At 47.0% G+C, this 19,351-nt stretch overlaps 1 protein-coding gene across 6 annotated transcripts in view; it reads left to right on the forward strand.

Annotated features, from left to right (window-relative positions):
- The window catches only part of GGT5 (gamma-glutamyltransferase 5), a 43,445-nt gene extending 25,507 nt beyond the window's left edge, over positions 1 to 17,938 (forward strand). For all 6 annotated transcript variants that reach the window (XM_082066117.1, XM_082066120.1, XM_082066116.1 and 3 more), the window contains 11 exons: positions 6,836 to 6,966; positions 8,357 to 8,446; positions 9,559 to 9,748; positions 10,327 to 10,484; positions 10,909 to 11,058; positions 11,466 to 11,599; positions 12,168 to 12,370; positions 12,796 to 12,887; positions 13,691 to 13,800; positions 14,426 to 14,533; positions 14,757 to 17,938. In XM_082066117.1, the coding sequence (XP_081922243.1) occupies positions 6,836 to 6,966; positions 8,357 to 8,446; positions 9,559 to 9,748; positions 10,327 to 10,484; positions 10,909 to 11,058; positions 11,466 to 11,599; positions 12,168 to 12,370; positions 12,796 to 12,887; positions 13,691 to 13,800; positions 14,426 to 14,533; positions 14,757 to 14,903 (1,513 nt within the window). In that variant the 3' untranslated portion in view covers positions 14,904 to 17,938. The remainder of the gene's footprint in view (positions 1 to 6,835; positions 6,967 to 8,356; positions 8,447 to 9,558; positions 9,749 to 10,326; positions 10,485 to 10,908; positions 11,059 to 11,465; positions 11,600 to 12,167; positions 12,371 to 12,795; positions 12,888 to 13,690; positions 13,801 to 14,425; positions 14,534 to 14,756) is intronic.
- The last annotated feature ends 1,413 nt before the right edge of the window (positions 17,939 to 19,351 follow it).

Genomic DNA, 19,351 nt, shown 5'->3' on the forward strand with positions numbered 1-19,351 from the left:
TTTTCCCCAACCTGGGACATCTGCACATCATGGCCAGCTGCTCCAAAGGTATCAGCTTTCTCCTGCAGCGCTGCCAAGCCCCCTGGATCTCCCCAGATGAGACTATTTTCCTCCTTCACCTTCGCTCTACACCACTCAGGCTCTGCCTGGTGGTTAGCCCTGCTCCTCTGCTGCTGCATGCTGTCTGCTGCTTTTCCAGGTATCCTTCGTCTCCAGCCAGTCTTGGAAATATTTGTGCTCATTTCCTGCTGTCCTTATACTTGAAATGAACCAACCTCCTGGGTTGTTCTCCCAGCTTGAGCTATCTGCTCATCTTCTTGCAATAATCATAATAAAACTGTTTATAAAAAAGTTCATCTGCAACAGAGCTTGTGATCAGAAGATTTGTAAGCTTTGTACAGCATTCGCCCTTGTCTTTGTCATTGTCCTAGTTCTCCCTTTTCCCCACTGGCCCACAGTGTTAGCTTGTAAGGAAGGAAGGTTTTTCTCTGGGTGAAGCTTACTGAATACTCTTTACTGTATGTGGTCTTGTTCATTTTCTCCCAGGCATTTCTGTACTGTTTTATCTTATGTCACAGTGTAGCTCTTAGCTATTAACATGGGATAATCACCACTAAATTAATTCTTGGCTAAATTAGAGTGAGGCAGACTACATCTCTGGCTTTGCATGTGCACACTGCAGAGCCTTATAACAAATCTAGAGGAGTTTATGACAACTAAGATTAGGTGAAGCAACAAGTTTCCTCAGTCTAACTTCATAATTGCTGAATGCTTTTAGCAGAAACATACAAAAAAGGGAAAGAGCGATCTCCAGCACCATGAAAAAACAATAGTCTTGGTGGCTTGGGTATGGCAAAGCTACAATCAAATCAAAACCACATGTTGTAACTGAACCTGTCAGCCTGCCCACCCCACTGGTGAGAGCAGGAGTCATTGTAATGCAGCCGGTCCCGAAAGGCACAGCACGCACAGATTCAACAGTGCCGGTTTGTCCCTGCTCTCCCCCGCTGACCCTGCAGACCCTTTCTCTGCTGGGACCCTGGGCTGTCCCCCCAGCCACCCCTTCATCCCCAAGCTCCTGGGAACCCATGTGGGCGATGCTTGGAGAACCCCAGGGCAGGATGGGCATGAAACCAAGTGCAGTGCTCTGGTGCCTAAAGTCTTGGAAGTGAAAAGCAGCACCCAATTTCTGACCTACTTATCAATTTTATTCTTTATTTAAAAAATCTCGTTTACTTAAAAACAAACAAACAAAAACACAAGAAACTCAAACCATATGCTCTGTGAGTTGTCATTAATAGTAATGAAATTCCTAGGGCGTTACATGATACTGTGCTGGTTTAAGATGCTGCTGTTTAAGACAGAGTTTTGTGTGCTCCTGATAGAGCTTTTAATTGAACTTGTTGAGCCTGACTGACCTGAACCTTTTCCCCAAAAGCAATCTTGTCTTTTAAGAAGTGGCATGGTGGGTTGGGGCAAATACCTCAGGACCCTTGTGTTTTGCATCTCTGGTAGTTCAGCTGTGAAGGAAGGACCAGTGAAGGAACCGTGTAGCTCTGTAATTCGTTAGTACAAGCAGGAGACTGGGGACAGAGTCCCAGCCCCTGTTTGCTGTTCTTTTTCTTCAGTTGTACTCAGCTGTCATCTTCAGGCTTGAGTTTTTCAGCTCTGGAGATGGTGTTTGTATATTCTGGGGCTGTGTAAGGTTGGACTTTCTGAAACCTTTATGCAACTCTTTGGCTCCCCGCAGCATGTCATCATCCTTGCTGGCAGGTCCTGTGCTAGACTTGCTGTTAGACATCAGTGCCCAGCACTTGGTGGGGAATGAGGTGGGGTCTTTTGCTGCGAATGGTTTTACTGCTGGAGACAGGGGACTGACAACAATATTGTGCAGCTGTCTGGTCCGGACAGGGGCCACGCACTGGAAGAAAACTTCTCCCTGGATGAAGTGAAACACTTTGATGAAGAAGGGTGGGAGGCTAAAAGGAGAGTTAGAGCAGTTTTAAGCCAAGGATGTGGATTTGGTACCAAAGGCCACCTCAGTAATTTCTCCTCATGTCAGGAAGCCATGAGGAGACAGGAGGTGATTTCCCTGGCAGGGAATGGTACCCAAACCCACCTTTACCTCCAGCTCTGAGCTACTTGTTCCCTACTGGCAATGGAAGAGGCTTTTTCTGTCAACCATGCAAGATGTTTTATATTCCCTACCAGTGTGCTGTTTGAACTCTGCTCTCCACTGCTCTGCATCCATTTGTTCCCCAAATGGCAGAAGCAAGAGCCAGCATGAGGCCAGGGAGAGATTCAGAAGCGCTCATTCCCAGAGATGGGATTTGCTGCAGTGAGGCGAGCTGACCTGACCTGGCCCAGCACCATCTCTGATCCCACTCTCCAGTGTAGCCCAGCACAGCCCCTGGGAACTGGCTTTTTCTGAAATGAACCCCCGCCTGGGGGACAGGGCGGCGGGGAGGGTGAGAATTTAATGCTCAGAAAATCCCTGCGGTCCTGGGAAGCTCAGCCTTAGGCAGAGAATGTGCTGAAAAAATCCTTTTCAGTGATGGCCCAGCAGCATTTCTGAAGAATGTTAATATCCCAAAGGATTTGCCTTCCCTTCTTCTTGTATTTTAAGTTTTAAATTTGTCAGCTGACCCTTTTTTACTGAAACAGCTGTTGCTTTTGCTCCTGTATAATGGGTGGTCTCCGTCCAGTCCCCAGCTTTCTTTAGCACAAGAAAAGGTCAGTATCATTTAATACCTTAGCATTTCCTGTGTATTTAAAATAGCTTCAGGGCTCCTTCTAGCCCAGAGCAGAACAGCAGATTTTGCTGTGAGGATTGTGTGAGCAAAGTGCCATCACTCACCCTTCCTGGGAGGGTGAATCCTGGTTTTGCAGCTGCTGCAGCGAGACTTGGTTGTTAACATCCTCTTCTGCTCCCAGCTTTAAGGAAACTCCATTAATGGCCAAACGCTAAAGTTGAAACTATGTGGCAGGAAGGATGTAGGACAAAAGATGTTGTTATCAGATCTTGTCAGCTGTAGCACTGAGATGTCTCTAGAGAGACCCGGTAGGTACCACACTTCGACTGAGGGGCTTGTGCTCTATAATTAAGGTAGCTGTAGCCGTGATCCATATAAAGGGCGCAACCTGATAGGACAGTCTGACTGGATGAGAAAGGCATAATGGCCCTGAATTCCCCAGGCATCACTTCCAAGAAATGGCAGGGCTCTGCCTGAGAGCAGGTGACCCAGGCATTGGGAGCCAAGTGTGACAGGCCAAGCTCCAGCTCAGACAGTGGGGTTTCTTTTGTGTTGCAGTCTCCAAGGAGCCTGAAGGGAAAGCTGTTGATACTGGGGTCTAGTGTGCAGATGGCATAGAATGGCTGTAGGCCCTGGACCCTGAGGGGACACATATCAGACCTCCTGGGTAAAAGAGCAAAGCAGCTCAAAAGAAATCTTGTTAATAACCATGATCAGGATTTGGTTTTACTCCTGTTGGATTCAGTTGTTGCTTTAAGTCTTGCTTTTCCTTAGCTACCACCGTGCCTCTCCTGTGTCATGGGACACTACCTGTGCTGGGGTGCAAGTGAAAAACTGGACAGACACATACACCCCCCAACAGAGCCAGGGAAACAACATAAGTGTTGTCTGTGAGCACTCCAAGATGTGTTTGTGAGACTTGGGGCTAGAGGTGCTTCCTGCCAGGCTGGGAAGAGCCAAGATAATGCCTAGTTTTGGGAGAAATCTCAGCTCCCCTTCCCCCAGCCCCTGTCCCCCAAGGAAGCAGCAGGCAAAGGACTGTGCCCAGCACCACACAGCCCATCACACACTGAGAAGTCTCAGGTGCCGCACACGGTGCTCGTGGATGGGAAGCCTTGGCTCTCCATCCTGGAGTGCTCACTGAGAGGCAGCAGGCAACTGGAAAGCCCTCCTTCCCTTGGGCAACAAGCAGGTTTGTGTGTGTGGTGGTAGATGTAGTGCTTGCCACCAGAAGTGCCAGTTACCACCTATATAGACACAGTAGACAGGAACGTAAAGCACTTTTAGATTATCTGGAAATTCTGGTTTTCTTGTCATCTTGCTTATATTGCCAAAATGTGATTAGTGAGGGCTAGTGACCAAGGGCAAAGCAAAACATGCTTTGCTTTTCTCTGAAAAGTTGTCCCTGTGTTGGCTGCTGGTGTTATTTTGATCTCTATTGTGTTAACGCTAAGGAGTTGCAGCCAAGAATCAGGAACAATAAGACTGTCTCTGGCTTTCCTGCCTCCCCGAGGCGTGCACAATGGCAGTGTCTTGGGCATGACCCATCTGAAAACTATTGAGTGGATCGGCAGGCTGGAGTAATCAGTGCTCATAAGCACTAGATTTGCCTCCATCTTGCCAGGTAGGATGTGTCCATCCTGGCAGCGCTGCTGAAGTCCTCTCCAGTGGACAGTGAACGTCCTTCTCCCACTTGTTCCTTTGATGCTCTTGGGAAGTTTGTGTCCCTTTGGCAGTAACAGTCCAGGTCTCAGCTCTCTTGAGAAGTTTGTTGCTCTCTTTAGCAGTTAGGTAAACCTTTTCTGCTGAGACTGAGACCTCATTTGTCCTCCCTGATCTCAGCAGGAGCCAAGGGCACAGCAATAAACTGGAGTTTACAGGGCTTGTGTTATCCTGGCTTGAACTGGGAGTGTTGGGGGGGTTGGAGCATGGATAAGGTCATATTAAGAAACTCAGGTTTGTGTGCTTTGTGCCTATGGTGCTACATTTGTGGTAGTTAAAGGGTATTTAGCCCACAATGTTGCTTTTATAAACAAGTACTTGAGAACACCAAAATATCTTAGCATCATCCAGAAACAGGCCATCTAGGTTTACAAAAATTAATAACTTGATTAACTGCAGTCACCCCTTAGAGCACGCTAAGTTAATGCAGTTCCAGTGCAGAGCATGCTGGCTTCGTGCAGATCAGTGAGGGGGGGAACAGCTCATCTTTTGGAGCAGGTAGATGACGATCACCAGATGACACAAGAAGGGATGAGAAGCTTCATCAGGGAGTGCTCCTCTGGAACACAAATGTTTCTGGAGACATGGTGAGGGGTGTATGGCACCAGCGTCAGAGGGAGAGTGACAGGAGGGTCTTGGGGCAAGATGTGTTGCAAGATGTGCAACAACTTACACAACTGTGAGTGTGGCTGGGAACTTGGATGAGGATCTGGTGTTTTCCAGCCTTTGGGAAAATGTGCCTGATGTTCCATGTTAAGGTCTTAATGCCTTGTGTTGAATACTATACAATCTCAAAGTTTCTTTTTAAAGTTGTTTTTCACTGCGAATTAACTCAGAACCGTGGTTTTCCCTGGCACCAGGCTTTGTACATGTGCTGTCTCACAGCCCATAATCCAGGACTCTGGGGAGCACTGTCCCATGTCTGTGTAGTGCTCTTTCTCCCCTCTTGCCCCAAGTTTCTAACATGCTGTCTGTGCCTTCTGCAGGAGTAGCTCAGTTTCTCATGAAGCCCTCTTGTCATTCCCTTCTGTTGTTAGCAAATAAAAAGCTCAAGTTTCAGAAAAACACCACGGAAGGACATTCATGTGGTGAGTCTTACCCCTGCTGCAAGGAGATGAATGGACGAGCCTGAGCCTCAGTCCCCATTTCCAGCGCTACAGCCGGGGAGCAGCCTGCTGCTGGGAGGCTAAACGCCATGCAGACCCCAGACAGAAGGCGTGGGGGTTCCCTGCCATTTCTTTTCTCCCCGCTTGTCTACATGCCATTTCCTTGCAGGTGGGGGTTCCAGAGGCACTTAGAGAAACAAAGGGAAGCTGCAATCAGTGTGCCTGCTGACAGCATCCTGTTCCCAGCCCCAGCAGGTCCCAACCACATCAATGGATGTAAAGTAAACAGCAGTCCCGGCATGGGCTCTGTGTTCCTGTCACAGCCTCTGGGAGCAGTTGCACTCCAATTAATGAACTACTCCACTTTCCCTTCTGGCTTTGAATTACCTAAGCAAGGGACCGACCCAAACAGCCAGAAACCTTCCTAGCAAATACCAGTACTGGCTACTGGCAGGCTGTGCAAGGAAACCCCACCTCGCCACATTTCCACTGCAAGGAAAAGGGTTTTTTACAGCTCTGCTTGAGGGAAACATTTGTTGAGACATGTTTCTCTAGCAGAAACTCATTGCTGTCAACAGCATGAGGCTGCCTTAATGCCTGTGTGTTCTTTGGTGTGGCTGTGCCTAGGTAGAAACAGTTGAGGGTTTTTTTCCTGTTTGTGGATTTTTTATTTTGTGGTGTCATTGTTGTTGTTTTGGGTTTTTTGTTTGTTTGTTTGTTTTACATTTGGGGATACAAGGAGGGGATGGGATTTTTGTGCTGATATCACATAAGCCCAGGAAGGCACAGTGTAGGAGCAATGAAATAAAGCCTAAATTTTGTGCTAATTGACATGCTAAGTCTCAGGAGTTTTCTTCACGTGGATCCATCGCTCCTGCTTCAGTGGCCCTGTCCTGTTGACAAGCATATGAGTTTTTATTAGGAATGGAAGGTGGGGAGCTAGACATCAGTTGTTTGGTTCCCAGCATGTGGAAAGCTCTCTCCCCTGCCAAGAGCACCCTCCTCCACCTCTGGGAGCTCCTTGCTGTCCCCGTTTTTCAACAATGTTTGTGAGCAGCTGTAGTTCTCTCTGTCCTATCCCTGTTTGCCCAGAGAAAGGTCTTGCCCACGGCTGCTCTTTCCTCCCACAGATTCTTCTCTCCCACTGATTTTTCTTTCTCACTCCCACAAAGGCACCTTTTTGCACTCTCACACTCCTACATTCCATCATCCCTGGATTCTAACATTGTCTTTTTTCTTCCCTTTCCACTGCAGGGACATCCTGAAAAGTGGAGGCACAGCTGTGGATGCTGCCATTGCTGGCTTGATCTGCACCTCGGTGGTGAACCCTCAGAGCTCAGGCCTGGGTGGTGGGGTCGTATTTACCATCTATAATGCCAGCACAGGTATGGGCCAGCCCTGGCCTCTCCGTGCTGCCCCGTCTCCTTGCAGACACACAGCTGCCATGGAGAAGTCAGACTCCTTCATGTTCTCTCAGAGCAATTTTTTGAATATAAAAACTGCATCCTCTGATCACAAACCATGCTTTTGCGCTTAACCTAGAGCACCCGCTACAGCAAATGCATGTTTTTGCAGCAAGAACATGTGGGTGCTCATCCTGCCTCGGCAGCTCAGGCAGTGCCTGCTGACCCGGAGCAGCGTTGCACACTGCCCTCACTGCATGGGTAGGACTCCCCAAAGCGGCGGTGAGGCTTCCTGTCCCAGGACATGCATTTTCCCTTCAGAAACTTAAATCTAGCAATGTTCAGGGCCTGCTGGGAAGCCCTCCTGTGTTTGGCTCTATCCCTAGTGTTGTGTTCTTTTATGTTTTTAATGCTTGGGGTTTTTTAAACTGCTTTGGCTCCGAAAAGCCCCCAGAGCTTATAGATCCAAATAGTAAAATCACCAGTGAGCACAATAACAATATCATAGTTTTAAAAACCCTGCCAAGTAGTCTCACAGAATCACGAGTCTGGAAATGCTTGGGTGTATCTTATGCAATAGTATGATTTGGCAAAACACCTATATTTTTATTTTTTCCTTTTTGGCAGAGCCATGTAACTTTGTTTCCTATCAACAGTCCTCCTCTGCTACCTGAACTATCCTGCCGCACAGAGCTGCACACGGCCGTGCACGGCTCAGGTGCTTGGTACACGAGGTAGCACTGTGGGCTCCTGCAGCACAGCTGGTTCTGAGCACTGTGACAGATAAATACAGGGCAGAGCAGGAGGTGAAATAATGGGTGAGACCTGAAATACAAGTGTACATATGTGGGGTTTTTGGGTTTGTTTGGTTTGGAGTTTTTTTATTGTTTGTTTTTTTTTTGTTTGTTTGTTTTTTTTTTTCCTTTCAAGCTTCCTGATACATAGAGAGTTTTTCAGTATCACCATTCTCCTTACAAATGTGATGGCCCATCACATAGAAAATGGCCCACCGTGGAGCATGAGGCTCCTGTTATGTCTCTAATGTCCCACCTGTAGAGGAAGTGCAGGAACCTGCAAATCAGATGTGAGCCCTAGGTGGACCTTACCTGGCTGGAGACAGACCCTGGCCTTGTCCCTGTACCTTCCTGGCCTCTAGGCAGGCGCTGCTTCATTTGCTCTGAATAAAAGCGTGGGAGCAAATGACAGTGCGTGCCAGCTGCAGCCTGACCCTGCGTGTGTGCTTGACACATGGCAGAAGGCTTCAGGGCAGTTTGTGGTGGTGCCGGGGGCTCTGGACTAAGCCCTGGCTGAGCTGTGAGCTTCACCTGCTTCAGGAAGACAATGTTACACATTTCTCCCTTCTCCTTTCTAGGAGCAGTCGAGGTGATCAATGCCCGTGAGACAGTCCCACGAAGGTTTCCGCGTGATCTGTTGTCTGGCTGTGCTGCTGGGTTGCCCATCGGTAAGGACACAGACTGGGCCATGAGGGCTGTGTGTGCTCCTGGCATGCAATGCACTAAGCTCGGGGTGGGGGAAGTAAGGACCTCGCTGACTTTATCTGAAGTTCTGTTTAATTGCTTGCACTCTTCCTGGATTGATTTTTGCAAAAGTAAGAAAAAATACTAGTTCCTTAGAATTCCTGTTTTGTAGTAACATTGGCAACCTGACCAGCAAGGGGGTGGGGAGCAAAGCGTGAAGAGAAATCACTATGTAATTTCTCTTCATAAGAAGTCTGCATTTCAAGGCCATATTTCCCAAAGCACTCATTTCGCAGCAGTTCTTGCAGTCAAAAACAAGGTCAATAGCTGCTCAGACTTTCTGGAAATGAAAGAAATCAATCTAGTGTGCTTGCCCATGTCTTTAGATTCAGAAGTTGAGCTGCTGGGCTCCAGCCTAGCTCAACTGTCACCTTAATCCCATCCAAGGAGGCTCGGTGTCCATTTGTTGTTACTGGTTTGGTAACAGGCACAGGCACAGATGCGCTTTAGCAGCGCATCTCGGATCTTTCCACATTTCTTTCTGCATTCATTCTCCTTCCCTAGCATGTTTTCTTTTGGGGTGTGTCCTAGTTCCTAGAAATATTCTTAGAAGAAGAGCCTGAAAAGGAACAGGAACAGCTATGGTTGGAAGGGACAGTTGGAGGTCTCTGCTCCAACTCCTGCTCAAAGCAGAGTCATGTCAGAGTCAGCTCAGGCTGCATGGGGCCTTCTTCTATCTAATTTTTAACTTCTCCAAGGCTGGAGAGTTTCACAGCTCCATTTGTTCTGGTGTTGACCAGGCTCCGCATGACTGCTTTTTCTTGTAGGTCCTGCTGCCATGTCCCTTGCTGCAACATGTGCCTGTTGCCTCTTTTGCTTTCACCATGCACCTCTAAGTTGGGCTTCAGCTTCTCAATACCCCTTCTATTAGGTGATGGAAGAAATACATGAACAGGAAAAGGAAAGGAAAGAAACTAAAAGTCTGCTCTAGAAGCTTTAGTCCTCCCTATACAAATCCACACTTCCTTTGGAGTGCTTTGAGAGGTGAAACAGGCCACTGAGTTAGTGGGTGTGACACTGCCGTCCTGCTCTTCAGGTCCCCGCTGGATTGCTGTACCAGGAGAACTTCGTGGGTATGAAGAAGCCCATAAGCGATATGGCCGCTTACCATGGAAAGCCTTGTTTGAACCAACCATCAAGCTCCTTTCAGAGCCACTTGTCATTACCCCAGTTATGGACAAAATAATCCATCACCCACTCTTCTCTCGTCCAGGAAAAAGCCTGTGGTAAGACCCATGAATTAAATTGCAGTGTGAGGACCACTGTTCCCTCAGCTTCAGACCCTTCCTCTAACATACTGACATGGAGTGCAGGCTGCTGCTGTGGCTTTTACTCAGTAAATATTTGCTATGGAGAGGAAAGGAATAAAAGAAGTGGTTTTTTAAATTTTTTTTCTGCCAGCAACTGTTTTTGTTTGTTTGAGTGGTTTTTTGTAATTTAGAGAGACTTGGCACAGCAAAACTGCACATCTGCTCATGGGGAGGAGCTGGCTGCATGTGGCTGCCTCCATCTGTGTGGAATTGATCCCCTGGCAGCAGGGCCCTACAGCAGATACCCGTCTGGAGAAGCCCCACTGACCTGAGCCTGGGTCAAAGCATTAGGTCCCATGGAGGAAACTTTGGGGAAAGAGTTCCTAGTACTTCTGGGTAGCAATCAGCTGAGAACTTTCCTCCATGTAGATGGCAGTGTAACCCTGGCTTGGAAAGTGTACAGCGGGTACAAACCAAATCAGCTTTGAGAAGGAGAAAGAGATTGGCTCTGGGGACAGAATAAGCACATGCTGATGGATGTTCTTCTTTAACAGCCCACTGATATGTAACGATGAAGGGTTTTTGAAGCATGGACAGACCTTCAGGTGGCCAGCGCTGCAGAAAACACTGAAAGCTGTAGCAGAAAATGGAGCTGCAGCATTTTATGAGGGACAGATAGGAAAGGCCCTGGTGGAGGACATTAGGAAGGCTGGTAGGTAACAGCTACAGGTAATACTAACAGACAGGCCTTTTTCCCACAATTGGCCAACAGTGAGGGTTTACCAGGGGAACACTAACACATGGCACTTGTGTGCCACTTGGGGTGACACCTGGCATGGGAAGGGGCCACCTTTCCCCAGCACTTAGAACTCAGAAGCAGGGCTGAGAGCCACCTGCTGCTCTGGCATTCACCCATGGTGCTCATGCACTGGCCTCTCCAACACCCTCAGGCTTTGCGATGTCCTTGTTTTGGTGGTAGATGAGGACACACAAAGGCATTGCTGGGCTTGGTGGAAGAAATTTAGAGCATACAGGGATGGCTATAAGCATTATCGAGGCTCTGACATAGCCAGCCTGTAGTAACGTGTAGAAGTTAAGGTGCTAATGCCAGTTACCTGTCTGCTTTTCTGCTGAAGGGTCCAGCATCTCACTGGAAGACCTTCAGGCATACAGAGCAGACGTGTCCTCAGCTTTGAACATTACCCTGAACAACCACACCACAGTGTTTTCTCCTGGACCACCCATGGGAGGAGCTGTGCTCATGTTCATCCTCAAGATATTGGAAGGTAAATTCCTAAGGGACAAGGGACAGCAAGAGGTTTGCAAAAAGTGTTGCTCTAGAGCAGTAGAAAAGTAGTGGGCAGAAATGGAGCTGGAAGCCAGAATGGGCTACAAAGCAGCAGTGTGGCCGTGCTGTGCAGCAGGTGATGAACTGGCTCATTCTTACAGTGCATCAGCATCACCATAGCTGCTGCAGAGGCCAAAGGATACGTGCTTTTCCCAAAAGGCTTCAAGAGGAATTGAAGTCACAGCAGAAATTCGAACTTGGTTGTTTCTGTGCCCACATCCTGCTAAAGTGTAGGGGAGACTTGATAAGAACTAGGCTGGGAAAAGGGGGTTCCTTTCAACTTTTTCTTTACAAGTAAACATTGCCTTGGGTCTATTAACAAAATTATTTCATCCTGTTCCGTAGTGTATAAACTCCATGAAGCGTCACTGGCGACACCCAAGGCGAAGGTGGAAACCTACCATCGCATTGCGGAGGCCCTGAAGTTTGGCAACATGCTGAAGCCCCATATGAGTGACCCAGCCTTCTCAAAAACTCAGGTGAGCTGGCATGGTGCATGGGGGCACCACAGGCACCCACAGCACTGGCAGCGTCTCCTACCTTACTGCTTGATAGAGCAGCCTCCTTTTTTTTTTTTTAAACCTGCATTGGCGTCAACTCAAGCAGGCCACCTAACCAGACTGTCCTACCTGCCAGCACAATGCTATAGTACAAGTGATGCTCTGACACCCTTCTGCTTTGCAGCCGCAGAAGGAAAGAAGATAGAACTGCTAGTCAAGAGCAATGCTGCTCAGCTGGCCAAGGCAGAGGCAGGATTAGGATGTTTACTTTGTCTGCAGTTTCTGTTCAGCTGTCAGCTGGTGCTCACTTGCCTGATAAAGGATGCGCACATACTCAGGCCAATTCTGAGGTGCCTCAGTATTGAGTGTGTTCCATTTTACTGTGATGAGTGTGGCCCAGGGATTCAGGCTGGGGCTGAATGCTGCTGGTGCAGCTCCCCAAGCTCTGACTGTTATGGCTGAACCCCTCCCCAGGCATCCTTGTGCTCAAAGACAGACAAGTCTGTGATTTGGAGACACAAACTCAGTGTCCTTGCTGTGATTGCAGGTGACTGTGGGGACCATGCTGTCTGACAAGATTGCTGAGCTTGCCAGAAGCAGAATAGATGACCGAGGTGACCATCCAGTCAACCATTACAACTTGTTGGAGTCCATCTACAACCACGGATACAAAAGTAAGGGCACAAGCCACATCTCTGTGCTCGCTGCAGATGGCAGTGCTGTGTCGGCCACCAGCACCATCAACTACCCGTGAGTAGCCGAGGGGTTAGTAATTTACACAGGCCGTGTATCACTTTCACAGGATACCTGTGAGGGCTGTTTACCAGAAATGCAAAACCCTTGGGCTTCACAGATTTAGGCAGTTTCTTACTTGTTAATGCCTTTTTCATGTGACAGCAAAGGTCTTTGAGCATCAACCCAAAGGAATACCACAGTTCACAAAGATGTAACACGTTGCTGAGCTCTGCTGAGTTTCTGTGAGTTGGGCACATCCCCCCATGCACCAGTAACAGGGAGCTTGTCTCTGGCCCCAGCACAGCTGCACAAACACCTTCTGAACACCCTGGCTGGGGCAGTTGGGCTGGGAGGAGACAGAGGTAACCGCAGGGTGCCAGGTTCGATTATTGTCATTCGCAATAGGAGAGTATTGAAAGTTTGCTTCTTTCCCCCTGCAGGTTTGGCTCCTTTGTGTATTCTAACCAAACGGGGATCATTTTAAATAATGAACTTGCTGATTTCTGCATAGCAAACAGAAGCATCCAGCCAGGTGAGCATTCTCACCCTCAGAATAAAACACGAGGCCAGGAGATGGATATTCAGGCCATGTACAACTGGGTGGGGACTGTTTGTAAACTGCAGGTACTCTTTCCTTTCCTAGGTTTAGATGAGAGTAAGTCTGTTTCAGACTAACAGAGGACAAAGCCTTGCAGTGTTGTCTTGTCCACTCACACATGCCCTTGCATAAAAACATGGGAGTTTTGGGTTCTGGCCACAGAAATCAGATTAAAAAAAAAGCTGAAGCTCATCATTGATTGAAGGGGAGGAGAGGGGAGGGGAGGAAAGAAGTGACAGAACTACTGCTAAGACAACCTTGCTGACTTTAGGCTCATTTATGAAAAAGGATATAGTTGCATGCACGGTCAGTAATTCTATAGGCTTACACTGAGTTCTTCAACAGCAGTGTTGATGCAGAGACATTGCTTTGTGAAATAAGCTATCCCTGATGCAATCTCCCTTGTCTGCCATGAGAGAGGACATCAGTACTGCAATGGCAGAACTGCTGCTAATGGTTCCTCACCTGGGTTGAAGGAGCTGCAGCAATGCTTGTAGGATGCCCAGCACCAAGAGATGTTTTCTATTTAGCCTGTGCCATGAAGATCCAGTTTCTTGTGAGGTGGGGTCTCAGCACAAGGGATCTAGTTTTCTGGAAGACTTGAACTTCTTGAGGAATGAGCAGCAGCTTGGTTTTCCATGGGGAATGCATGAAGGTTGAGGTGGATAAACTTGTGTGTCCCTCCAACCCCCTTAACAGCCATGTGAGAGGAATAACACTCTCTGCCTCTGCTCTAGGAGAGAAGCCTCCCTCAGCAATGGTGCCTTCCATTCTCATCTCCAAGACAGGAGACATGCTGGTGATCGGTGGAGCAGGCGGGGCCTGGATCATCAGTGCTACTGCTATGGTGAGTGAGCACGTACCACACAGTAACGCTTTCCACTGAGCAAGGGGAGCACATGCTGTCCTGAACAAAAGGCATTACTTTGCTGCTGCTTGTACTGACACGTGGGAGGCAGCAGTGAAGAGGGCCTGCGGGAGACCCGTCTGCCCTCGCCCTCTTGCCTCCAGCATTTCTGTGACAAGTGCCAGTTGCCTCAGTTCTTTTTTGAAAGGGAAAAAGTGAGAATAATCAAATAGCAAGTTAAGGAAGCTACTAGTGAGTGAGTTATTGCCCAAAAATAAACTGACTTTATAATAAGACTTTATCTGAAAATAGAACAACTGTCAAAAAAAAGATGTAAGATCCATCAGTGCATGACTTTGGCTCAGGGAAAGCATCTAAGAAGTATCATTATGTGATCAGTCTGTTTTTATACTTTCCCTGAGCATGTGGTAATGGTCACCATGAAGACAGGAGACCAGGCTAATAGGACTTTTAGTCTGACTCCGTGCAGCCTCTCGATCAGTCCAGATTTGCACCATCTGCAGAGAGCTGGTCTGGCTGAACACCAGTGCATGGGATGGCAGCATGTGACCCACATTCTTATTCAATATCTCCAGTCAGTCAGGTGGGATTTGTTTTGTTACAGGCGATTATAAACAAGCTGTGGTTTGGCTATGACTTGGAACATGCCATTTCAGCTCCCGTCATGCATACTGAAGGTGACAATATCCTGTTTGAGGAACACTTCAGTGAGGTGAGTGGCCTTGCTTGGATCTTCTTGTCTCTCCTTTTGGTGAGAACAAGATTGCTTCTCTAACTCTCCTGAATGATCTTTTTACTCCTACCTCACCTCCTATTTGGTTAAAGCTCACTTTCTCAACCTGGCCCCACATACACATCCTTCATTTTCACACTGGCACTGCAAAGACCTCAGGCTCCTGCCCCATTCACTCCATTTGCTCTTCTCTCCCCTGCAGGAGGTTCGGAGCGGCCTGCTGGGACGAGGACATAAAGAAGTGAAACCTAAATTTGCAATGAATGTTGTGCAGGGAATTTCCAAGGAAGGAAAATGCATCTCTGCTTACTCTGATAAAAGGAAGCTGGGGAAGTCAGCTGGTTATTAGCATTAAATGCCATCACAAATCACAAAACCACAGGCGATAACTACATTCAGAACATGCTTTGGCCTGGACATGCCAGTATTGCCTGTTCCCATCAGGAGGCCTCCTACAGTATGAGCAACACATGAGATTGATTACACCTAATTCCAGTGGACTGCAAGGCACCCTCAGGCAATACAAGGACAGGTCAGCCAACCTTGTTTGTAGCTACACCCTCCATTACTTACGTGATATATGGAAAAACATATTTCTTGAACAGATCAGCTATTCAGAATAAGAGAATACAAAGTGGGAAAGGAAAATTGGTCCAAAACCCACAGGGAACACTGTGAAATGACCCAGCTTCCATTCCTGCTTGGGGGTCTCCATTAAGAGTAGAACTGGCTTCTTTCAGGCTGTTACCACAATACGCTTATTTTTACTGGGGTTCAGCAGTGCGAAGTAAGTAACTGAGTAACTATTTTGGTTAGAAGGATTACAAGAAGCATCCTTAGGGTCAGGATTTTAAAATCTTAAGCACCCAGGCTTAGAGAGTGGGTTTGGAAGGGGAAAAGAGCAAAACTCCACACTCCCCCTCTTGGTTTTCCCATCCAAAACAGCCCTACTTTTCCCAAAGGTGGCAGATTAAATCAGAGCGCCATAGCACAAGTTTGCTGCCCTGCTACTCTCTGCCTGGGGGATGCGAAGGACCCCACGAGCTCTGAGTAAATGCACCAAAGCTTCCTTCAACCCTGCACACTGGTGACTTGGAGAATTCCCTGCTCCCAGGATGGATTAAGAGCTGTTGATTTTGGATGCTTTATAACTTTCTTCAAAATACAAAGGATACATGCTCAGAAGACTTCATTTGTAGCCGCGAGCTCAGCCTGGCCAGGCAAACACCAGGACTGCTGAGAAGCAATGCAGCACCATCAGACACCGCCAGAAGACTTTCTTCCATAGCTAAGGACATGCTCTAGCTCCCTGTTCACCACAACTACTTTCTAAGATCACAGGGAAGAAATTGTAGGATTAATTAAGAACTATCACCTTCTTGAGGGGACCTGAATTCATGCACCTGGATGCAAAAGGTCTTTTGTATTAATAGTTACTCCATAACCTTGCCCTGCTCAAAATGGCCTAGAGAATCAAACATTTAAGGGGAAAAAAAAAAAAAAAAAAAAAAAAAGAAAAAAACCAACAAACACTGAACACCAAACCAACAAATACCAAACAAAGAACACATGGAAGCTTTTCTCAAATACCTAGGGACAAGTTCCCAACTCAGTTTTCTGGAAGCTTATGAGCTGTACCTCCCTGTGGGCACAAATAGGTGTGAGGGCAAGGTAGGGGGTGTGTCTGTGTGTCTGTCATCTGTGTGTACATCTGTCTATGTGCCTGTGTCTGTGTGTGAGTTTGTGTGCGTCTGTGTGTCCCTGCATGTGTGTGTCTCCGTTTCCTTACCTCACACACAGCCCCTGGTATTCCTAGTACACAAACAAATAAAATCCCTCTGTAAACACTGTAGCAAGTATTTGAGCACAAACAAACCAAAACAAGGCCATCCACGCATATATTTGCAAAAAAGGCCAGATAGGTTTTAAGGTTACGTTCTTACCCATGAAGTCTGTCCAATAAAGCCATTGGTTTGTTGAAAGCTCAGCCTTCACTTGCATTTTAATGATGGTCTGAGTAAAGCTGACTGGAGCCAGACATGTGTTTTCCTTTAGAAATTACACACTAAGGACCATAGTATGACCACAGCTGTATCAGAGCTTAATGCAAAAAAGTATTCCTAAGTTACCAGATCATAACCGCAAGTACTTAATCATGCATCTGGAAGACAAGTTACTTACGTATATAGCCAGCTCTGTGCACTGTCCCCTCCTTCCTTGGTCAAGTGGAATTCATGCTAAGTCTCCTAGTTCAGGAAAAACTACTGATTTCTCCATCAGAGCTGCTCACTCAAGCCATAGAAGTGCACAGCATTACAGTGTTGCTGAATGTGAATAGAGAAAGGGAATAGGCCTAAAGTTTGAGGGGTGCAGTATTTATGTTAATTTGGAAAGGGTTACATTGGGTTTTCTTGGTAGCCATATTTAATCTATATAATTTGCTGAAGTTTTCTACTTCCATTAACTCTCTTACCTCAGCTACCAGTTCCTGGCTGCGTTGCTTCTAGTGTCAGAAATAACAGCCCAGCTTCAGAGTTGTCACAGGGGAAGCACTTACGGGCAGCAGACACCATCTGTGGCTCACATTTCAGGACCACACAGACTAACTAGACCGGATGGAGGCTTTAGCAAGAGCTGTAGTTATTTCTAGCTCGCCTGTGCTTGGGGTTCACAAAAGCAACTGAGAACAGCACTGGCGGGAGACAGTGGTTCGCTGCTGAACCAGGTGCTGCTTGCTTCCCCATCGGGGTTCAGGGCAGCGCTCAGCAGTGCCCTGGGCCGCGCTCCATCACGTTCCACCAGCAGAAAACAAACCTACTCACCAGGTAACCGAGCCTCCACTTACCTTCACTGCCGACACACCTTAGGGAAAGCACACTGCAGTAATCCAGCCCATCACCTTTCCAGCGCAGTAGTATCACAGGTGCTTCCCACCGCCAAGGCATGGGAATGTTATCCGTACTCCAGCACTCGATGCAATTTAACTGCTTTGCTACTAACACCGAAACTGAGCCAGTTAAGCAGTTTTAAAACCCATCACAGCTTTAATTTGCCAGACAGAAAGGAACGAGAGCGCAGACCTTTCACAGCAGCAGAGACTTCCAGTCCTGGAGGCCTCACCAGCAAAACATCAGGTGAAGCTGAGGGATTGTACCTCCCTTAGCACCTCTGCTCTTGCCCTGCCGCCTCCTCACTGCTGCTGGAATTTGCTTGGGTCACAAGCCTCGAGTTTGGTCTCTCCCCATTCACGCTCATGCCAAGAGGAAAGCATTATTTTGTACTTAGTCAACTTATATGAACTTTTAAATCACCACTGTACAGAGGCTGCTCTATTTTCTAATGAAGTCTTTAAATTATATTTTTAATAAAGTGTTTTTAAACCTGTCTGGGAGTTTGTTGTCTAAACCCACGTGTCCTGCTCTCCATTCCCTGCATTCTGTCAGGCAGCAGCAGCATGAACCGACGTGTGACATTTGCCTGTCAATACACAGACAGCCCCAGTGCATCGCCAGCAGTGGAACCTGCCCCAAAGCAGGTGGCAGAGGTACATGGCCTATGTACAGATAAGTCCAAACGAGATGTAGATAATTACAGCATGCAGAAGTAGCCAATATTTTTCTTAAAAAAAAAAAAAAAGTACCAAGTGCAAGCCTTAGCCCAGTTTAGTTTTAACAAATTAGTCATTTGTGGTGATACTGCTGATACAAGCAAACAAACAAATCCATTTATGCAGAGAGTCAAGGATGCAAATGCATTTATAGGAACAGTTTTCAACAGAAGTGTTTTTAGCCATAGCAAAAATCTGACCTTTCCATAAGGGAAGTTTTGTAACATAGGTTATAAATAATAGGGGAGCTTTCTGACCAGCTAGAAGAAATTCAGGAATGCGAGACTGCTGTACCACAAACCGCTAGAAGTAGCCCAGCAGCACTCAAACTTGTTTCAGAAAGCGTGTGTGTCCAACATGCATTTCCCAGAAAACAGTTGCCCTTTGGTTTTCAGAACACAAGCTTTTGCTATTGTAGTTCAGGCTCACTATAGTGACTCTGACATTGCACTAAAGCTCATTTTGCTATGCAATAATTTTGGCCAAGAAAGAGCTCAGCTAGTCCTAAGTCCAAAGGGCGAGGTATTTCTAACAAATAGCAGCTGATGCTGCTCCATGCACAAACTTGTATCAAAGCTCCCTCAAATGCCCTGCAAACTGGATTGAAACAGCAGCGTACCACCCAGTGACATCTGTCACGGAGTACAAGAAGTAGAAAAGTCGGAGTCTCAGTTCAGCAATAAAAAGATACAAGTTTGGCCCCAAACCAATCTCATTCTTTAAAGAAACACAAGGACTCCAGGTTATTTACAACCACTGCCTTAGCTGCACCTAACACATCAGGAAGGAGAAGCACAGAGCACATCTCAGGCAACTTTTGGTAAAAGCTCCTCATTCAGGGGGAATTATATAAGCAAATACGTATGTGAAGTTGTGACCCTTTGATGAGCTAGCACTTTATTCTTTGAAACTAGACTCTCCTCAATTCCAGAAACAAAGCAAAGAATTTGCCCAATGCCTTAAAGTTCAGCCTTTCACTTTCTCTTCAACACATTCTGTATTTTAAGGTTCTTACAAACTGACAGGAAGTTTCAATAAGCCAAATGGATGAGTTCAGTTACTGTTAGTTGTGATTCAAGGACTTCATAAACACCCCTAGAGCCTGACAACATCCTGAAACATCTTACGCTAAGTCTATCTAGTGTGATGTATTAGTTCATGCTGGCAGCTGAACACAAAAGCCCTCTCAT

Source organism: Streptopelia decaocto (genome assembly GCF_964273445.1).
Source record: "Streptopelia decaocto genome assembly, chromosome: 15".
Taxonomy (NCBI): Eukaryota; Metazoa; Chordata; class Aves; order Columbiformes; family Columbidae; genus Streptopelia; species Streptopelia decaocto.